At 46.3% G+C, this 21,703-nt stretch overlaps 1 protein-coding gene across 3 annotated transcripts in view; it reads right to left on the bottom strand.

Annotated features, from left to right (window-relative positions):
- LOC121288710 (tumor necrosis factor receptor superfamily member 5-like) overlaps positions 1 to 17,428 on the bottom strand; it is a 54,014-nt gene extending 36,586 nt beyond the window's left edge. For 2 of the 3 annotated variants that reach the window (XM_041207455.1, XM_041207457.1), the window contains exons 1-3: positions 17,284 to 17,428; positions 16,339 to 16,400; positions 6,140 to 6,236 (exon numbers count right to left, since the gene is read on the bottom strand). In XM_041207455.1, coding sequence (XP_041063389.1) covers positions 6,140 to 6,236; positions 16,339 to 16,359 — 118 coding nt within the window. In that variant the 5' untranslated portion in view covers positions 16,360 to 16,400; positions 17,284 to 17,428. Of the gene's footprint in view, positions 1 to 6,139; positions 6,237 to 16,338; positions 16,692 to 17,283 lie in introns of those variants that run through there. The other variant, XM_041207456.1, reaches the window with a different exon arrangement.
- Positions 17,429 to 21,703: the final 4,275 nt, after the last annotated feature.

The raw sequence follows: 21,703 nt of genomic DNA, 5'->3' as shown, positions 1-21,703 counted from the left end.
GCAAGAATTAGAGGAACACCGAGATCTCAGAAGGTTGTGCGACTGGAGGAGATGACAGAGGTAGGGAGCTGGGAGGCCTTGGAGGGATTTGAAAATGAGATTGAGAATTCTAAAATTGAGGCACTGCTTCACCAGGAGCCAATGTAAGTCAGCAAGCATAGGGGTGAGGGGCGAGTGAGCAAGTTGTACAGCAGAATTTTGGATGACCTCAAGATTATGGTGGGTAGCATGTGGGAGGCTGCGCAGAGATGGAATAGCCGAGTCTAAAGGTGACAAAGGCATGGATAAGGGTTTTGGCAAAGCATGAGTTGAGGTAGGGACGGAGTTAGGTTAAATTACCATGTACCCAGCATATTTCTAACGGCAGCTACACAAAGTTAGTGAGACCTAGAGTCGAATTTTATTATAATTCCATGAAAGGGTGAAGTATTGAGCATAGAATTGTTCAAGAGATCTTCACCCCTTATGCTTTTCTGTAAAAAAGATGGAACCCTACATTTCTGTACTGCATTGAATACTGGGAGCTCAACACTAAAATCTACTCTTGTAAATCAAGATGTTCTCAAGGACCCCGAGCAAAATCTGGACTGGTAAATTCATTTAGATGGTAGCACAATCAGAAAAATATTGCATTTACCTTTAGATCAGAAACTTTAAAGCAGCTTGTTAATTGGTCTCTACCGACAAGATGTATCCCCAAGGTCCTGTCACCCACCAGAGTGGGTCAGCCCCAGCTTTGGCCTTTGATGTTGGGACTTCAGCTTTGTAAATTGCAGAGACTAAGGGCTGGATTTTCCAGGCTTGATTGAAATGGGCTGGGGAGGCAGGATGGGAGCCTTGAATTTGTCCTACCACCCAGGCTCACATTCTAATTCAATCAACCTGAACTGACTTCACAGCAGTGGCCTGGGGCCATATGGTGTCTCTCACTTGCCAAGTCTAGATTAGACTTTTAATACAACAAAAACAAATATTGCTGGAAAAACTCAGCACGTCTGACAGCATCTGTGGAAAAGAAGACAGAGTTAACGTTTCGAGTCCACATGACTCTTCATCAGAACTAAACAGCAATAAGAAATGTGGTGAAATATAAGCTGTTTAAGGGGGTGGGACAGGTGGAGCTGGACAGAGGGCCAGTGATAGGTGGACACAAAGGAGAGATTGCAAAAGATGTCGTAAACAAAAGGACAAAGGGTATAGACGGTAGTGATATTAGCTAAAGGATGTGCTAATGGTGACATTAAGGGTAGAAAGCAGGATGAGCAAGTGACAGATAGCCCTAGTGGGGGTGGGGTGGGGGGAAGGGATCGAAATAGGCTAAAAGGTGGAGATAAAACAATGGATGGAAATACATTTAAAAATATTAGAAATAGATGGGAAAAGAAACATATATATATAAAAAATATATAATAATTATTAGAAAAAAGGGGATCAAAAAGGGGGTGAGGCTGGAGGAGAGAGTTCATGATCTGAAGTTGTTGAACTCAATGGAGGGATTGGACGTTCCAATTTCCACCCCTCCATCATTTTCACATGGTCCATCACTGACACTTCTCTTCCCTTCCTTGACCTCTTTGTCTCAATTTCTGGTGATAGACCATCCACCAATATTCATTACAAGCCCAGCGACTCCCACAGCTACCTTGACTACAGCTCCTCACAGCCTGCTTCCTGTAAGGACTCCATCCCATTCTCTCAGTTCCTTTGCCTCCATCACATCTGTTCCGATGACGCCATTTTCCAAAACAGTTCTTCTGACGTGTCTTCCTTCTTCATTAAACGAGGTTTTCCACCCACGGTGGTTGACAGGGCCCTCAACTGTGTCCTGCCCATCTCCCACTTATCCACCCTCACACCTTCCTCTCCCTCCCAGAACCATGATAGGGTCCCCCTTGTTCTCACTTAACACCCCACCAGCCTCCGCATTCAAAGGATCATCCACCGCCATTTCTGCCAACTCCAGCATGATGCCACCACCAAACACATCTTCCCTTCGCCCCCCTTATCGGCATTCCGTAGGGATCGTTCCCTCTGGGACACCCTGGTCCACTCCTCCATCACCCCCTACACCTCAACCTCCTCCCAATGCATCTTCCCATGCAAATGCAGAAGGTGCAACACCTGCCCCTTTACTTCCCCTCTCCTCACTATCCAAGGGCCCAAACACTCCTTTCAAGTGAAGCAGCATTTCACTTGTACTTCCCTCTATTTAGTCTACTGCATTCACTGCTCCCAATGTGGTTTCCTATACATTGGAGAGACCAAACGCTGACTGGGTGACAGCTTTGCGGAACATCTTTAGCCTGTCCGCAAGCATGACCCAGACCTCCCTGTCGCTTGCCATTTCAACACTCCACCCTGCTCTCATGTCCACATGTCCATCCTTGGCCTGCTGCAATGTTCCAGTGAAGCTCAACGCAAACTGGAGGAACAGTACCTCATCTTACGATTAGGTACTTTACAGCCTTCCAGATTTAACATTGAGTTCAACAACTTCAGATCTTGAACTCTCTCCTCCAGCCTCACCCCCTTTTTGATCCCCTTTTTAAAAATTTATTTCCATCCATTGTTTTATCTCCACCTTCTGGCCTATTTCGATCCATTCCCCCCACCCCACCCCCACTAGGGCTATCTGTCACTTGCTCATCCTGCTTTCTACCCTTAATGTCACCATTAGCACATCCTTTAGCTAATATCACTACCGTCAATACCCCTTTGTCCTTTTATTTATGACATCTTTTGCAATCTCTCCTTTGCCTCCACCTATCACTATCCCTCTATCCAGCTCCACCTGTCCCACCCCTTAATCAGCTTATATTTTGCCACATTTCTTATTCCTCTTTGGTTCTGATGAAGAGTCATGTGGACTCGAAACATTAACTCTGTCTTCTTTTCCACAGATGCTGTCAGACCTGCTGAGCTTTTCCAGCAATTTTTGTTTTTGTTTCAGATTTCCAGCATCCGCAGTATTTTGGTTTTATCTTAGACTTTTAATAGGGGCCTATTCATGTGATTTACTAGTGTCCTGTTTTGACTACAATTCAGCAAAACATCATGTTAGGTTAATAAGAGAGATGGTCCTTTGAGTAATTAACACATGATCATCCACCAGCTAAACGAATCAGAGACTGATCATGCATCACCCAAGCCAATGAGAGATCAAGCATGCACTGACCAAGCCAATCAGAATCCAGACACAGGGCAAATCATGCACCAGCTTTGAGCTATCAGGTGTGCTGAATTTGAAGACTGAGTCGAAGATTGCTCAGAAGCTCAGAAGACCACAGAACTCGAGAGACAAAGAGAGAAGACCACGTGCTGCCTCACACCATAGGCTGAATCGGGAAGCAAAAACTGCGTTAAGCCAGTAAAGTTACTGTCTAGCTTTGTTAATTATTACTTTTGTTGCTTGATAAATATTGCCTGAGTGACATCACTAGATTGTCTCCTAATGCCTGAATGGTCAAAGTCTCAAATGAACAAATTGAGTAAATGGATTTGGAGGTTAAACATCCCAAAAAAATTACAAATTGCCTGTTATTTTAATTCTCCAATGCATTTCCACCTTGACCGCTATGTCCTCAGACTCCTGTTGTAGCTGTTTCAATGAAGCTCAACTTTGGCTTGAAGAACAACATCTCATCTTTTACTTATGCATTTTAGTCTTCTGAACTCAACATGGAGTTCAGTTTCAGATAACCCTCTGCCTCCAATTTTTCAGACAGCAACTGTTGGCAATGATTTTGTTTTTTTCTATTTATACCTCTAGACCTATCTTGTGTTCCTTTTGCCTTGCACCATCATCCCTTTTGTCATTTAATCTTGTCTTCCGCCTTATTGCAGATCTTTCCTTTTGTTCTTTCCCTGACTCTGTATCTGTTACATTTCTAACCTTTGCATGTTCTTAAGGTCATCAACTTGAAACATTAACTGTTTCTCCCTCCACAGATGCTGCCTGACCTGCTGAGTATTTCCAGCATTTTCTATTTTTATTTTTGATTTTCAGGATCCGCAGTATTTTTGGTAAAAATTCCAATATGTCCTGGATCACTTTACCACTAACTGCATGATAGTACCTATCAAGAATGACAACCACAAGCACATGAACCACAAAGGGTCAAAATGACAGATCAAAAACATTGCAAGTTTCCTTAGTAGCATATTGCGTGTGTAGTGTGCATAGCAGATTCTGAAGGTTCCAAGTTTACTCTAGAACTGTTTGATCTCAGCTGAAGTGTGGTAAGCATTGACTCTTGCAGGGTACAAATTTCACAGTGTTAGCTACTTCCAGGTAACTCATTCAAATGATCATTGTTTACATGTAAGCATGGATTCATTGTGTCAGCAAGGTATTCTGCTCAGGAGTTGAGACTGATCCTGTTCACTCCTCAGGTCCACACAGGTGGATTTTTCAGTGGGTGTCACTAGCTATCAATCAGGGACAGTGACCTTAGCTGATTTTTGCCCTATTAAACCCAGAGTTTTGAAATGAATTTCAGGATTTCAGGAGGTTATACTGTTTTCCCAGTTGAGATTACACCATACAGCGGGCTGAATTTTGCCAACGTGAAAATGACGTGGGGTGACATCGGGCGGAACCCCCGAAGTCATCCCGCCCCATTTAAATCTTCAGGAAGGCGGGGGCACAGTAAGATCAGCTGTCTTACCCGCCGACCTGTCAATGGCCAATTGAAGCCATTGACAGGATAATTAAAACAATTAAAGGACCTGCCCGTCTAACCTTAAGGCTGGTGGGTAGGCCAGGAGCCCCTTCGGGCTTCTGAAAAAACATGAAACCTCATCCACCGGCGGGATGAGGTTTCATGTAGGGTTTAAAAAAGTTTATTAAAGTTTCAATGAAATTTATTAACATGTCCCATCTTGTGTGACATTGTCACATGAGGGGGACATGTTAAGAATTTTTTTATTTTTCAATTTTTAAAGTTTATGCAGATGTCAGTGATCTCCCTGAGGCTGCACTTAGCCTCAGGGTGATGTGCGCTCTTTCGTGTGCATGCATGAAAGAGCGCAGTTTCGCTTTTGGGAAATCCCCCCGCCCGTACAGGGAGTGCATAGCGCTTCCCGCCGGATGTCACGCTGGTTGGGCCTTAATTGGCCCGCCCACTTAAAATGGCGGCAGGGCCCGCTTCTCCAGCGGGGATTGGCTCCCCGCTCACCAGAGATTGGGTCAGGCCCGCCCGCCCGACAGGCAGACAGTTCTGCCCAGTGTGTTTGTCGACTTGTTTATGATATTCAACCAATGGCTATATTGTTATATTGGATCATTAAATTTGAGGCTAATAAATTCTGATTATAAAAAGTATAATTTATAAAGCATCTTACAGGGAGTAAAATGAGTGATTGTCATGACAGGGGATTAGTAAAATATGAGGGGAAATTGTCAAAAAAGTTCTCAATACACACAAGGTTGATAAGGGTTTACGAAGTTGCCGGTTATCAACTTGTAGGTTTGTAATTTGGAGCAGGTTAAATAACTTAATAAAGAAGTTAACTTTTTTTTAAAACCAACAACAGCTATAAGATTCAATACCCATTTAAAAGTCAATAGTTAGTTCATTTCTCTCTGAATCAACACTGCAGTTCTGTGGAAACATAAGGATATTTCACCTCAGATGCCTCCTGTCTTTTTTTTATAGTATGAAATTTTGACTGATGTCTTGCAGGGCTTTACTACATAAACTCATAGATGCTACATACATTTACGTGCTGTTTCCCAGTGTCACGTTATTTTCTTAAGCTGCTGGGAGTTTGTCTGTTAGAATTTTGAGAGCCTGCAAATTTGGAAACATCTTTAACCTATTGTTGAGGCAGTAACAGTGGAAAAGACATTTCTGAATTATCAAGTCCACAAATTGAAACAGGTGCATTAACACAGTGACTATTCAAGATTACTTCATTGGGTGTAAAATGCTCTGGGATGTCCTGAGGTTGTTAATGGCACTGCTTAAATCCCAGTCTGTCTTTCTTTTAAATCCAGTTACATGAAAATATAAGCACCAAGTTTTGCAGCTTTAAGACAGAATCCCATACTGTGCACTGGGCAGCCATCAGTGATTTTTCTCTGTGGTTCCTGAAGCTTACAAAATGTTATAGAGATGATGATCTGACTGCCACTCACCTGCAGGGCACATGTCACAGCAGTTTCCGTTATATAAAAACTGAGACTGTTGGCAACACTTCACCTCTTGTCGGTAGGAGATCAGCATGAAGTACATCTAATTTGAAATAAGAACCAAACTGTTGTGACGTTGCTTTTCTAATTGTTTGTCAATCTTTTCCCCATCTATTCTGAATGCTTTTGTCTCTTTGCTCCTACACAGTTACCAATCACCCTCTGATACCCTGAAACCTAACACAAGTGGCTACGGTTCCTATGTGACTTTTTGACAGTGATTATTTGTAAGAGGGAGCTGATTTCACCCAATGTCCATGCATACGTGATGTGCATTTCTTTCGGGGATAACTAGATAATAACCAGGAACAGAAACACTGAAGCATTTTCCTCTCCTGTGCCCAACAGTGCTAATTATAGCACCTCTAATGGCAGCCCAACTGAGACCAGCAAGGGATCAAACTTGCAAATTCTTATTGTCATAAACTTCAAAAAATGTAATATCCATTTTACCTCCTAAGTGTGAACTATATTTTCACGTATCATGTGTGTTACAGACAGGGGTGAATGACACACTGAACTTCCTAATTCTTCTATCCTTATCTGCATAATCAGTGTGGTTTATTTTTGATACAGCTGAGAAACATTTTGCAAGCCCCATTAATGTGTAATCAGTACTTTTTAAAAGTCACTACAGCAACCTTTCTTGGATTTTTAAGACAGGAGCATTATTTATTCACACACACTATCTCAGAAAAAGGTTTAGTCACTACTACCTACACATACACACAAGGGAAAAGAGTTTCACTTCTATGAATATTAAAATCAAACAGAAAGAACATGGAATTAGGCCAGATGGCTATTTTTGGCTGGTGTGGACATGATGGGCTGAATGGCTTCCTTCCATGCTGTAAATTTCTGCGATTCTAATTAATAGTTCACGTGAATATCAGAGTCCAGTTAGAGGGGTTCGTTCATGTAGGAGTTAGGATCCAGACAAGACCAGATAGCTGAAGACAGGATCTTGTGGAGATTTCTTGGGAATAAGAGATGCACAGCAAGTTGAGAAAAGCAGCTTTCCTTTGGCTTTCTGGAGACAGGACATCTGAGGTTTTATTGTTCTTGCTGTTTTGGAGTGAATCTTGACAATGGCAGATGTGGTTATATAAAATCCACTTTTAGAAGCTTCCAGAAGCTTGGCCAACTTGCAGCTCCAAAAAGTCAGGTGATCTGTGGCAGCCATTTTAATGTCCATTTTTAAACAATGTCCATTTTTAAAAGAAAGTACAGTTTTTTACAATTTGTAATATTCTCATGTCTGCTTGGCATGACACATGTTTATAGAGTTAATATAGTTTGCAGCACTTCCTGATGATTTTAGAACAGTCTTCGTAGGATCTGCTTTTTCATTAATAGAAAATATACTTTAAAAACCCCAAATCTTCCACTCTGTCTTCAGTTCCCTCTTCTTTCCTGTGTCCACACATGGGCTAAGGGGGATTCAATTAACTCTCATCAGACACTTATCATAAATTGTCTAAATGAACCGTGAGGATTTTGGACTTTTTGGGTAGAAACAGTTTGTAAATGACTTAAGTGCAGTTATTTTACTTTTAATGTATTCTTGCTTCTGTGTAACTTGTAAATAAATCTAAGCAGTTTGGCTTTGTTTTACTCATTGTTCCAACCACCAATTATTTCTGCCCTTGCTATTGGCTGGAGAACATGGTAGGCAACCCACATATTCTCGGGTGTTCTTTGAGCCTTGGAACACAAGGTAAGAATGCAATAGAGGTTTTGGTTCACACAGAGCTCACAATGCTTATATAAATTATTGTGTAGCTAAGAACATGACACTAAGTGCTGAGTAAAAGCCTGAACTCTAATAACATGATTAGAAACGGATTTTATCCACAGCTCTGATAGAGGGAGCCGCTTACTTCATGTGTGAAGCAACAATCTTTCAACTTGCTGTTACATTTCAAAAAATAAATCAACTTTCCAAACTCAACTTGAAACAATATTTTGCAAGTTCTCAATCCATTCAGGATGTTCGCTTCTTTGGTTGTGTAAGTAACTGCTTTAACTTTTATTGTGGGATTAAAAATATTTGAGGACTTCTGTAGTGGTCTACTAAAAAAAAGGGTAATTTGACCACATGATTGAGCATTTTGTTTTGAAAAAAAAACATGCATCAAGATATGCATCTGATTTATATCAATGCTTTTAAAAAATTCGCTTTTACTAATAGACATCTCATAATGTTACTCATATGTGACAGCGGATATACAGTTTCATGAAGGGGCTAAAAAGAAACCAAGCCACTTCCCAGACAAGAGTCAAGAGGCGTCTCCTATCCGACACGGATAACAAGAGCACAGCAGCTCTTTGGACGAAGAAGGGCCAGGGCGGCGCCAACAGAAGAAGCGGCAAAACGCTAGGGAGTTGGAGGACGAGACACCCAAGCTCCAGAACATTGGAGACAATGAGACAAGCACACCCCAACTTGGCCCACAACCCGAAGAGGCCAGTGTACCACAGCCCCAGGAATCTGGGAGCAGTGAGGCGCTCAGCGCACCCCAGCTCCGGGAAGCCGGGAGCAGCAACGCCCCAGAGGGGGAGAGGATTGGAGAAGCTTCTCCAACAGAGGACATTTCAAACCCCGCTCTCTGCACAGACCCCCAGATGCCACCCGAGCAGAACACTGCCAATGGGGAGGTTCAGGACGCTTTCCTCAGCCCATCCAAAGTGAAGCAATTTGAGCACGCCACGGGCATGAAGGAGCAGACCAAAGGTCTGGGACTCTCAGAGACAACAGGTTTGGTAAGCAACTAACTGCTTTAAAATGGGTGTAAAGATTGTATCCACAAATGTGCGTAGCATTAAATCTATTACGCGATGTGTTGTGACCTTGGATTACCTTGCCAAGGTCAAAGCTGACCTGTTGTTTCTACAGGAGTGTGCGATACCGCACCTCAGCTCCTACAGGCAATGGTCACAATGGTGGTCTCATGGGCCATCGATCTGGTCGGGGGGAAACGACTCTCGTTCCTCCAGCCTGGGGATTCTGCTGCGGGGAGGCAGCTTCACCGTCTCCCAGGTTAAGGAGGTGGTGGGCATGCGCCTCCTCGTAGCAGACGTAATGTACAAGAACGCTCCACTCTGGTTAATTAACGTCTACGCCCCGTCACAAGGGGCTGAGCGGCTGGAGGTTTTTCAGCAGCTCCCACTGCTGCTGGCGACCTCCAGACTGGTCATTCTGGGCGGTGACTTCAACTGCATCATCGATGCGGCTGGACGATCCGGCAGGGCTGATAGCAGATTGGACGCTACGTCCAAATCCCTGATGGAAACAGTAAAGGATGCCAAGCTGCACGACGTCTTCAGCAACCCTGCAGACGAAGCGCAGCATAGATACACCTGGTCGCGGCCTGACAGGTCCGTCTGTTCCAGGATAGACTTCCTGTTTGTGTCCCGTGCATTCACAGTCAGATCCACCGAAGCCAAGCCGGTGTTCTTCTCTGACCACTGCCTCCTACTGGCTGACTGTCACTTAGCGAAGGACCAGAGGGTTGGCAGGGGGGCATGGAAGCTAAACGTGCAACTGCTGACCCCAGAGAACATTGAGGAGCTCAAGAGGGATTACAAAGGTTGGAGAACCATGAAACCTCACTTTGAGTCACTGACGCACTGGTGGGAAGCAATCAAGGGAAACATCAAGAGGTTTTTCGTCCTCAAAGGCACCCAGAAAGCTAGAAAGGAACAGAGGGAAATGTCCCGACTCCAGAAAAACATGCAGAATCTGCTCTGGCTGCAATCGATGGGAGTCGATATCAAGGAGGAACTCCAAGAGGTGAAGAGCCAGCAAGCCTCGCTCTTTGCCTCAGAGGCCTCCAAGATCATCTTCCGTTCCAGAGTCCGCTCCGTGGAGCAGGACGAGACGTGCTCACGTTTCTTCTTCCAAAAGGTACACAGAGAGAGCTCTGTGATCAGCAGCCTGAAGGAAGAAGATGGCTCCGTAAAGTCATCGCAGTCCGACATTTTGAGGATTAGCAAATCCTTTTATGCCGGATTATATGACGTGAAGCCCACAGACAGCATGGCCTCCCAGTCCTTCCTGTCCTCTATCACGGAGGTCTTAGATGACAGTACATGGGAGAGTCTGGACAAAGCGCTAACTCCTGACGAACTGACTGAGGCCCTTGAGTCCTTTGAGAAGAGTAAAACTCCCGGAAGCGACGGCTTGCTGGCGGAGTTGTATTCGGCTCTGTGGGACTGGATCAGCCCAGACCTGCTAGAAGTGTACAAGAGTATGCTCCTGGCCGGTAGTATGTCAGAATCCATGAGGAAAGGCATTATCACCCTCATCTACAAGCACAAGGGGGAAAGGGAGGAAATTAGAAATTGGCGACCCATTTCACTGTTGAATGTGGACTATAAGATTCTGTCCAAGGTCATCGCCAATCGGGTCAAACCGCTCTGGAATTGGTGATTCACCCTGACCAGACCTGCACTGTGCCGGGCAGGAAGATCTCTGACAGCCTCGTGCTGCTCAGGGATATGATTGCCTATGTACAGGACAGGGGTGTGGACACCTGCCTCATCAGCCTGGATCAGGAGAAGGCCTTTGACAGAATATCGCACACCTACATGGTGGATGTGCTCTCCAAATGGGGTTTGGGGAGGGAATTCGCAATTGGATCCAACTGCTCTACACTAACATCAGTAGTGCAGTCTCAATCAATGGGTGGGAATCAGATAGCTTTCCGATTAAATCTGGAGTCAGGCAGGGCTGCCTTCTCTCGCCTGTTCTTTTCGTGTGTTGCGTAGAACCCTTTGCTGAGTCCATCAGGAAGGATCCGGGCATAAGAGGAGTGACGATCCCAGGTAGTGGAGGCACTCAGATCAAAGTCTCCCTGTACATGGACGATGTCGCCGTTTTCTGCTTGGATCCGCTGTAGGTGCACAGACTGATCCACATCTGTGACCAGTTCGAACTGGCCTCGGGAGCCAAGGTAAATCGTGGGAAGAGCGAGGCCATGTTCTTTGGGGAATGGGCTGACCGATCCTTTGTCCCCTTCCCTGTATGGGCTGACGGCCTGAAGGTGCTGGGGATATGGTTCGGAGGGACCAGGGCACGCATTAGAAACTGGAAGGAGCGAGTGTCTATGGTGAAAAGGAAACTGGGCGTGTGGGAGCGACACTCCCTCTCCATTGCGGGTAAGAACCTGGTCATCAGGTGTGAGGCACTCTCGCTGTTGCTGTACGTGGCGCAGGTCTGGCCCATTCCACACTCCTGTGTGGTGGCGATCACCCAAGCCATCTTCCGCTTTATCTGGAGGTCGAAAATGGATCGTGTCCGCAGGGACACGATGTACAAGCCTCCAGATAAAGGGGGAAAAAACATGCCCAACATCGCCCTCATACTGATGGCCACCTTTGTGTGCGGCTGCATCAAGCGGTGCGTAGACCCTCAGTACGCAAGCACCAAGTGTCACTACATGCTGAGGTTCTACCTGTCCCCAGTGTTACGAAGGATGGGTCTGGCCACGCTGCCGCGGAACGCTCCAAGTAGTTGGACCGTGCCGTACCACCTGTCCCTCGTGGGAAAATTTATGCAGAGAAACACCTTCGACCACAAGTCCATCAGGCAGTGGTCGGCACGTAACGTCTTAAAGGCCCTGAGGGAAAAGGAGAGGGTGGATCCTGTGGGATGGTTCCCTGAGCAGACTGACAGTCATTTGGCAGAATGCCTCATCGCCAGAACTTTCCAACAAACACCAAGATGTAGCTTGGCTGGTGGTGAGAAAGGCCCTCCCTGTAAGATCCTTCCTACACGCCAGGAGTCTCACCCCCTCTGCTCGTTGCCCTCGAGGTGGCTGTGGTGGGGAAGAGACCGTTGTTCACCTCCTTGTAGATTGTGTCTTTGCGAAGAAGGTCTGGAGAGAGATGCAGTGGTTGCTGTCGAGGTTCATCCCGAGCAGTTCTGTGACAGAGGACTCCGTGCTCTACGGGCTGTTCCCAGGGACACACACCGAGAAAAACATCAACTGCAGCTGGAGGATCATCAACTCGGTGAAAGATGCTCTTTGGTCTGCCCGAAACTTGTTGGTTTTTCAGCGCAAAGAGTTGTGCCCGACCGTGTGTTGCAGACTGGCATATTCCAAGGTCCAGGACTACGTGCTGAGGGACACAGTTAAGCTTGGGGCAGCCGCTGCAAAGGCGCAATGGGGAAGGGTCGCTGTCTAAGTCCTTTCTGCCACAGTGCACTGGGGGGCTGGGAACTGTAAAGAGCCCCTCAGGCTGTACAGATTAAAATGTATGTCTGCCAATGATTGAAATATTTATTGTTTTTTCTGATACACCTTGTGTTTCATGTTGTAAAAGTTGAACCTGTTTGTATTTTTGTAATGGTGATTTGAAATGGTTCGAAATGTTTTTGAAGATTTATGAATAAAGTATATTTTTGCAAAAAAAAATACAGTTTCATGTTGTAAAAGTTGAACCTGATTGTATTTTTGTAATGATGATTTTGAAATGGTTTGAAATGCTTTTGAAGATTTAAGAATAAAGTATATTTTTGCAAAAAAAAATATAGTTTCATAATGAGGGGGAGTTCCTGACATCAATTGACCCTCCCTTCCTTACCCAGCACAGCCAGAGATGCGCCACTTCCCCACCACTGAGTTTTGCTCCTTCCAGTCCCAACAAGTTTCTCTATTGCTCCACCCTACAGCAGGATCTCTCCCTCTTTCTTTTTAACCCCTAAAACTCACTCTCTCTCTTTTAATCCCTCTGACAGGATATCTCTCTGTTAGAAGCTATTCCAACAGGTTGTTTGTTTACCTCTTTGCCCCTGTGTGCTGCCTGGGAACAAAAGAGAGTTTCAATTTTTCTTGTCCCAAAAAAGGGATTTCTCCAGCACTACCTTCTCCAGCAAAACTATTTCTTTCCCATATCCTCCTAATCTCTTTTTCTCTTCCTGCCTCCCCCAGTCCCACAGGATTCATCATTTTTCTTCCTTCCCTATGTGCCAGGCTGCAATCTGCTCAGTCAATAGAACTCACCAGCTTGTTCATCGGAGATAGACTCCTACATTGGTACATATTTATCCATTAGTAAGTATATAAAGAGAGAAGCTCATTCTGATGCACATTATGATGACTGGATGCAGGCTGAATTTTAGGATTTCTCATCTAAGGTATTATGACTGATTCCAGAATGTTCTGCTATTTGATATTTAGAATTTTTTAAAAATGGTTTATGCAGCAAATTTTATTTGGAGAGTATACAGCAAGGAATGGCCATGGTGGCTGTATTGCAGAAAAAATGTTTTTTATTCACCAGAATGAGACTAGGCAGAGTTTTCTTTTGGAATGTGATAAGGAAGAAATTGAAATTTGTGCAAGGCAGTAAATATTAAAAGTGGAAAACAGAAAAGATGCAAATAGATACAACGATTAAAGGTACCTATTTGTCAGTTCCAAGGCACTGGTCATAAAGACTCAAATGTTGGTGGTGTCCTACATGCTAAACATCTGTGATACAAAACCTTGTTAACGAAACCTCGACAGCTGAATACAGCTGTAATGATACATATCATATACATTGCTGCGATCAACTAACTCGATATAGATAAATCTGGAATATTTCCACCCTGGAGAACTCAAGTACTTAACAAAAACAGAATTACCTGGAAAAACTCAGCAGGTCTGGCAGCATCGGCGGAGAAGAAAAGAGTTGACATTTCGAGTCCTCATGACCCTTCGACAGAACTAGACGAATCCCAGGAAGGGGTGAAATATAAGCTGGTTTAAGGTGATGGGGGGGTGGGGTTGGGTGGGGGGAGAGAAGTGGAGGGGGGTGGTGTGGTTGTAGGCAAAAGCAGTGATAGAAGCAGATCATCAAAAGATGTCACAGACAGCAGAACAAAAGAACACAGGTGTCGAAGTTGGTGATATTATCTAAATGAATGTGCTAATTAAGAATGGATGGTAGGGCACTCAAGGTATAGCTCTAGTGGGGGTGGGGGGAGCATAAAAGATTTAAAAATATTTTAAAATAATGGAAATGGGTGGGAAAAAGAAAAATCTATATAATTTATTGGAAAAAAACAAAAGGAAGTGGGAAGAAACAGAAAGGGGGTGGGGATGGAGGGGGTAGCTCAAGACCTAAAGTTGTTGAATTCAATATTCAGTCCGGAAGGCTGTAAAGTACCTAGTCGGAAGATGAGGTGTTGTTCCTCCAGTTTGCGTTGGGCTTCACTGGAACAATGCAGCAAGCCAAGGACAGACATGTGGGCAAGAGAGCAGGGTGGAGTGTTGAAATGGCAAGCGACAGGGAGGTTTGGGTCATTCTTGCGGACAGACCGCAGGTGTTCTGCAAAGCCGTCGCCCAGTTTACGTTTGGTCCCTCCAATGTAGAGGAGACCACATTGGGAGCAACGGATGCAGTAGACTAAGTTGGGGGAAATGCAAGTGAAATGTTGCTTCACTTGAAAGGAGTGTTTGGGCCCTTGGACGGTGAGGAGAGTGGAAGTGAAGGGGCAGGTGTTACATCTTTTGCATGGGCATGGGGTGGTGCCATAGGAGGGGGTTGGGGCAGAGGGGGTGATGGAGGAGTGGACCAGGGTGTCCCGGAGGGAACGATCCCTACGGAATGCCGACAGTGGGGGTGAAGGGAAGATGTGTTTGGTAGTGGCATCATATTGGAGTTGGCAGAAATGGCGGAGGATGATCCTTTGAATGCGGAGGCTGGTGGGGTGATAAGTGAGGACAAGTGGAACCCTATCATGTTTCTGGGAGGGAGGAGAAGGCGTGAGGGCGGATGTGCGGGAGATGGGCCGGACATGGTTGAGGACCCTGTCAACGACCGTGGGTGGAAAACCTCGGTTAAGGAAGAAGGAGGACATGTCAGAGGAACTGTTTTTGAAGGTAGCATCATCGGAACAGATGCGACGGAGGCGAAGGAACTGAGAGAATGGGATGGAGTCCTTACAGGAAGCGGGGTGTGAGGAGCTGTAGTCAAGGTAGCTGTGGGAGTCCGTAGGCTTGTAATGGATATTGGTGGACAGTCTATCACCAGAGATTGAGACAGCGAGGTCAAGGAAGGGAAGGGAAGTGTCAGAGATGGACCACGTGAAAACGATGGAGGGGTGGAGATTGGAAGCAAAATTAATAAATTTTTCCAAGTCCTGACGAGAGCATGAAGCGGCACCGAAGTAATCATCGATGTACCGGAGAAAGAGTTGTGGAAGGGGGCCGGAGTAGGACTGGAACAAGGAATGTTCCACATACCCCATAAAGAGACAGGCATAGCTGGGGCCCATGCGGGTACCCATAGCCACACCTTTTATTTGGAGGAAGTGAGAGGAGTTGAAGGAGAAATTGTTCAGCGTGAGAACAAGTTCAGCCAGACGGAGGAGAGTAGTGGTGGATGGGGATTGTTCGGGCCTCTGTTCGAGGAAGAAGCTAAGGGCCCTCAGACCATCCTGGTGGGGGATGGAGGTGTAGAGGGATTGGATGTCCATGGTGAAGAGGAATCGGTTGGGGCCAGGGAACTGGAAATTGTTGATGTGACGTAAGGTGTCAGAGGAATCACGGATGTAGGTGGGGAGGGACTGGACAAGGGGAGAGAGAAGGGAGTCAAGATAACGAGAAATGAGTTCTGTGGGGCAGGAGCAAGCTGACACGATCGGTCTGCCGGGACAGTTCTGTTTGTGGATTTTGGGTAGGAGGTAGAAGTGGGCCGTCCGAGGTTGGGTGACTATCAGGTTGGAAGCTGTGGGAGGAAGATCCCCAGAGGAGATGAGGTCAGTGACAGTCCTGGAAACAACGGCTTGATGTTCAGTGGTGGGGTCATGGTCCAGGGAGAGGTAGGAGGAAGTGTCTGTGAGTTGACGCTCAGCCTCTGTGAGGTGAACTCAAGTACTTACTGGATCAACTTGCTGAATAGTAGCAAACTGCCCATACCCACCGTCTCTCCTCAGTTAAAAATATTTAAAATAAGAAATTTGACTTTTAAATTGGGGTGGTAATTTTTAAAAAGTGAATATTGTAAAGATAATGGATGAAATCTGAACTTATAAATTAAAGAGAAAATAAAATACTTAAAAGAACACTTTTAATTATAAATTAAATAAAAGTACATGCAATTTCCCAGTATAAGTTTAAACTTGAGCAGTTTGACATATCCCCAGCACTCACCCATAAAAAGTAAAACTTCATATTTACTTCAAAGGAAATCACCAGAACAATTTCTTTAGATTCTGTAACAAAAAAGTAGCATTTCGTGTAACCTTATCTGTTTCCCTTAAACCAATATATAACCCCCATTTGAGCATATCATCTCGCCTGATACTCCAGTGTATTACAACAGAGGTGCCAACTTTTAATTCCCATTGGAAGTTGTGTCATGACGAGACAACAACTTTCATTTTGCAGTAAAACATCCCATGGAACTTCGCAGTAGTGTACTGGATCCAACACCACATGGATTTCAGCATTGCAAGAAAGAGGCCCAACATCACCTCCTCAACGGCAATTTAAAGATGGGTGATAAATAGCCTTACAGATCCCATGGATAAAGAAAACAACAATTTGTCAAAAATATTAATACTGAGCAAAACAAAATGAGATATTAAGTCAAGTGCTCCAAAACTTTGGTCAAGGGGGTAGGTTTTAAGCCAGTTCAATCTCCAAGAGTGCCTCTAACCAGAGATGGCAACCTTATTTCTGACTCTGAGGGGGGGGGGGGGGGGGATATTACTAAAGCTGTCATCTCCTGTTGTGAGTTCGGCTGAAAAATATATTTTCTTGATATTTTGACAGTGAGAGGACCCAGTCTACAGCTTGGCTTCAAGCTCTGGGAGGTGCGCAAGCGCAGTTGGTACTCAGACAACAAGATGGCGGCCGGACGGGAGTGACCCCTGACCCCCGGGGACGCCGCCATCTTGTTTCCCTCTTGCTCCGTAGGGGGTTGGGGGTGGTAATGGCGGCGGCAGTAGCGGTGGCTCGGGCCCGGCCGGAGGGAGTGTCCGTGTCTCCGGGCCGGACGCAGTGGGGGCCGGGAGGAGGAGGAGGAAGAGGAGGAGGGGCCTGGCCTCGGGTTGGGGGCCGCGAAGGCGGGCGGATTCGGGCTCGTTCACTCACCGGAGGGTCGGCTCCTTGTTGTGGGGAGAGAGGCAGCGGGAGCGCGGACACGGCACAGGCCGCAGGGCCCGGGGCCTCAGGCTGACGGGAGCGGAATGGCCGCAAATAAACCATCACGTCAAATGCCCCTGACCCGAGTGCCGGCTTGAGCGGTCATTATGATGCGGGCGGGCGGGCGGGCGGGCGGACCAGGCCCCGGGGGCCGCAGCCGTCAGCCGGGCCCGACCTCCTGAAGGGAAACTCGGGGCCTCGGGCCTGGATTTTACCTGCCCCACAATGGGGGGGGGGGGGGGGGGGGGGTGGGGGTGGTTGGTTGGTTGATGTGGAAAGTGGGTAATGAGGGTTTCTGCCTCTACCACCCTTTTTTCAGGCAGAGAGTCCCAGATTCCCACCACCCTCTGGGTGTAAAAATTCTTCCTCACATCCCCTCGAAACCTCCTTCCTGCCCCCCCCCCCTCCCTCCCCCTCCGGTTATTGATCCCTCCACCAAGGGGAAATGTTCCTTCCCAGGGCCAACAGGTTCCAGTAAAGACCAAGGGTGGGACCAGCAAATCCAGGGGAACCCCTGGATGTCGAGGGATTATACAGGATTGGATAAAGAGAAAAAAGGGAGGCTTATGGCAGATACCGAGGGCTCAAAACAACAGAAGCCCTAGAGGAGTATAGAATGGGTAGGGGGGGGGAACTTAAAAAGGAAATTAGGAGAGCAAAAAGGGGGCATGAAAAAACATTGGCAGGTAAAATAAAGGAAAACCCAAAGTTATTTTACAAGTAACTCGGGAAAGAGTAGGGCCCATTAAGGACCATAGTGGCAATTTGTGTGTGGAGCCGGAAGATGTAGTTGCGTTCTAAACGAATACTTTGTGTCGGTGTTCACAAGTGAGAAGGACGACGTGGGCATAGAGATCAGGCAGAAGGACTGTGATGTAGTTAAAGAAATTAGTATAGAAAGGGAGGAGGTTCTAAGTGGTCTGGCAGGCTTAAAAGTACAAAAATCTCCGAGCCCGAATGAAATGAGTGAGGCAAGGGAGGAGCTAGCAGGGGCGCTGGCAATAATTTTCAATATCTCTGGCCACAGGAAAGGTGCCAGAGGACTGGAGGACAGCCAATGTGGTACCGTTATTCAAGGAGGGAGAAAGGGATAAAGCAGGGAACTTACAAGCCAGTCAGTCTAACCTCAGTGGTGGGGAAACTATTGGAAGCAATTCTGAGGGACAGAATTAATCTACACTTGGAGAAGCAAGGATTAGTCAAGGACAGTCAGCATGGTTTTGTTAAAGGGAAGTCATGTCTGACCAGTTTGAGGGAATTTTTCAAAGGGGTGACCAGGTATTGATGACAGCAATGTATTTGATGTAGTCTACTTGGGTTTCAGCAAGGCTTTGATAAGGCCCTGCATGGGAGACTGATAACGAAGGTAAGAGCCCATGGGATCCAAGGCAATTTGGCAAATTGGATCCAGAATTGGTTGAGTGGTAGGAAGCAGAGGGTGATGGTCGAGGGGTGTGTTTGTGGCTGGATGCTTGTGTTCAGTGTGGTTCCAGAGGGATCGGTGTTGGGTCCCTTGCTGTTTGTGGTGTAAATATAAACAATTTATACTTGAATGTAGGAGGGTTGATCAGTAAGTTCATGGATGACACAAAAATTGGTGGCGTGGTAAACAGTGAGGAGCCTTAGATTACAGGAGGATATAGATGGGCTGATCAGTGGCGAATGGAATTTAATCTGGACAAGTGTGAGGTGATGCACTTGGGAAGGACAAACAAGGGATACACGATAAATGGTAGGACCCTGGGAAGTATCGAGGATCAGAGGGACCTTCATGTGTATGTCCACTGGTCCCTTATGGTAGCGGGACAGGTAGATAAGGTGGTTAAGAAGACATATGGGATACTTATCTTTATTAGCCGAGGCATTGAATGTAAGAGCAGTGAGGTTATGCTGGAACTGTATAAAACGCTGGTTAGGCCACAGCTAGAGTATTGTGTGCAGTTCTGGAATCTGCATTACAGGAAGGATGTGATTGCACTAGAGAGAAAGTGCAGAGGAGATTTACCAGGATGTTGTCTGGGCTAGAAAGTTTTAGTTATGAGGAGAGAGTGGCTAGACTGGGGTTATTTTCCCTGGAGCAGAGGAGATTGAGGGGGGGACATGATTGAGGTGTATAAAATTATGAGGGGCATAGATAGGGTAGACAAGAAAGAATTTCCCCTTGGTGGAGGGATCAATAACCATGGAGCATAGATTTAAGGTAAGGGGCAGGAAGGAGGTTTAGAGGGGATGTGAGGAAGAATTTTTTTCACCCAGAGGGTGGTGGGAATCTGGAACTCACTGCCTGAAAGGGTGGTAGAGGCAGAAACCCTCATAACATTTAAGAAGTATTTGGATGTGCAGTTGCGTTGCCATGACATACAGGGCTATGGGCCTAGTGCTGGAAAATAGGGTTAGAATAGTTAGGTATTTGACCGGTGCAGACTCGATGGGCCGAAGGGCCTTTTCTGTGCTGAAGACCTCTATTACTCTGAGTACTGGTCTGAATTGATACGAACAATCCAGAAAAAACAATCTTGTGAAGCTGTTTAGCGAAGCAAAAAATCATTTACCAACTGCGACCTACTCACCACAACAACTATCAGATATCTGGAGAAAAACAAAACAAAGTCTGTGAGACCCAGAAGGAAAGAAAGAGTAAAAACTGGGAAATAAGAATATTGGTCCAAACTGTTTCTTTCCTTCTGGGTCGCACAGACTTTCTGTTTTGTTTTTCTCCAGGTATCTGATAGTTGTTGTGGTGAGTAGGTCGCAGTTGGTTTTTTTGCTTTGCTGAAACAGTTTCACAAGATTGTTTTTTGCGGGTTGCTGCACTCAGGTCAAAGCCGCCCTGCATGTGGATGATGTCACCGTCTTCTGCTCGGATCCCCTGTCGGTGCGCAGACTGATCAACATCTGCGACCAGTTTGAACTGGCCTCGGGAGCCAAGGTAAATCGTGGGAAGAGCGAGGCCATGTTATTTGGGAACTGGGCTGATCGATCCTTTGTCCCCTTCACCGTCAGGGCTGACAGCCTGAAGGTGCTGGGGATATGGTTCGGAGGGATCGGGGCATGTGTTAGAAACTGGAAAGAGCGCGTGGCTATGGTGGAAAAGAAAACTGGGCATGTAGGAGCGATGCTCCCTCTCCATTGCGCGTAAGAACCTGGTCATCAGGTGTGAGGCACTCTCGCTGTTGCTGTACATGGTGCAGGTCTGGCCCATTCCTCACTCCTCCGTGGTGGCGATCACCCTAGCCATCTTTTGCTTTGGAGGTCGAAAATGGATCGTGTCCGCAGGGACACGATGTACAAGCCTCTAGATAAAGGGGGAAAAAACGTGCCCAAAATCGCCCTCATACTGATGGCCACCTTTGTGTGCGGCTGCATCAAGCGTTGCGTAGACCCTCAGTATGCAAACACCAAGTGTCACTACGTGCTGAGGTTCTACCTGTCCCCAGTGTTACGAAGGATGGGTCTGGCCACGCTGCCGCGGAACGCTCCAAGTAGTTGGACCGTGCTGTACCACCTGTCCCTCGTGTGAAAATTTATGCAGAGAAACACCTTTGACCACAAGTTCATCAAGCAGTGGTCAGCATATAACATCCTCGAGACCCTGAGGGAAAAGGAGATGGTGGATCCTGTGGGATCGTTCCCCGAGCAGACTGACAGTCATTTGGCAGAATGCCTCATCGCCAGAACTTTCCAACAAGCACCAAGACGTAGCTTGGCTGGTGGTGAGAAAGGCCCTCCTTGTCAGATCCTTCCTACATGCCAGGAGTCTCACCCCCTCTGCATGTTGCCCTCGAGGTGGCTGTGGTGGGGAAGAGACCATTGTTCACCTCCTTGTAGATTATGTCTTTGCAAAGAAGGTCTGGAGAGAGATGCAGTGGTTTCTGTCGAGGTTCATCCCGAGCAGTTCTGTGACAGAGGACTCTGTGCTCTACGGGCTGTTCCCAGGGACACACACCGAGACAAACATCAACTGCAGCTGGAGGATCATCAACTCGGTGAAAGATGCTCTTTGGTCTGCCTGAAACTTGTTGGTCTTCCAGCGCAAAGAGTTGTCCCTGACCGAGTGTTGCAGACTGGCACATTCCAAAGTCCAGGACTACGTGCTGAAGGACACACTAAAGCTTGGGGCAGCCGCTGCAAAGGCCCAATGGGGAAGGGTCGCTGTCCTTTCTGCCATAGAGCACTGAGGGGCTAGGAATTGTATAGACCCCTTGAGCTCTACAACTCTCAAAAATATGCAGTGAATACTAATTGTATTGAAGCACCTCAGAGTGCAACATGATGTATGATGATAACTCCAATACCATTGCACTGTCTGTAAATGACATTGATTGTATTGAAGCTCCTCGTGATCCATGTGGAAAAGTTGAAGCTGATT

Source organism: Carcharodon carcharias, chromosome 15 (assembly GCF_017639515.1).
Source record: "Carcharodon carcharias isolate sCarCar2 chromosome 15, sCarCar2.pri, whole genome shotgun sequence".
Lineage (NCBI taxonomy): Eukaryota > Metazoa > Chordata > Chondrichthyes > Lamniformes > Lamnidae > Carcharodon > Carcharodon carcharias.
The sequence above is the reverse complement of the archived record's forward strand: the minus strand, read 5'-3'. Positions and strand labels throughout refer to the sequence as shown.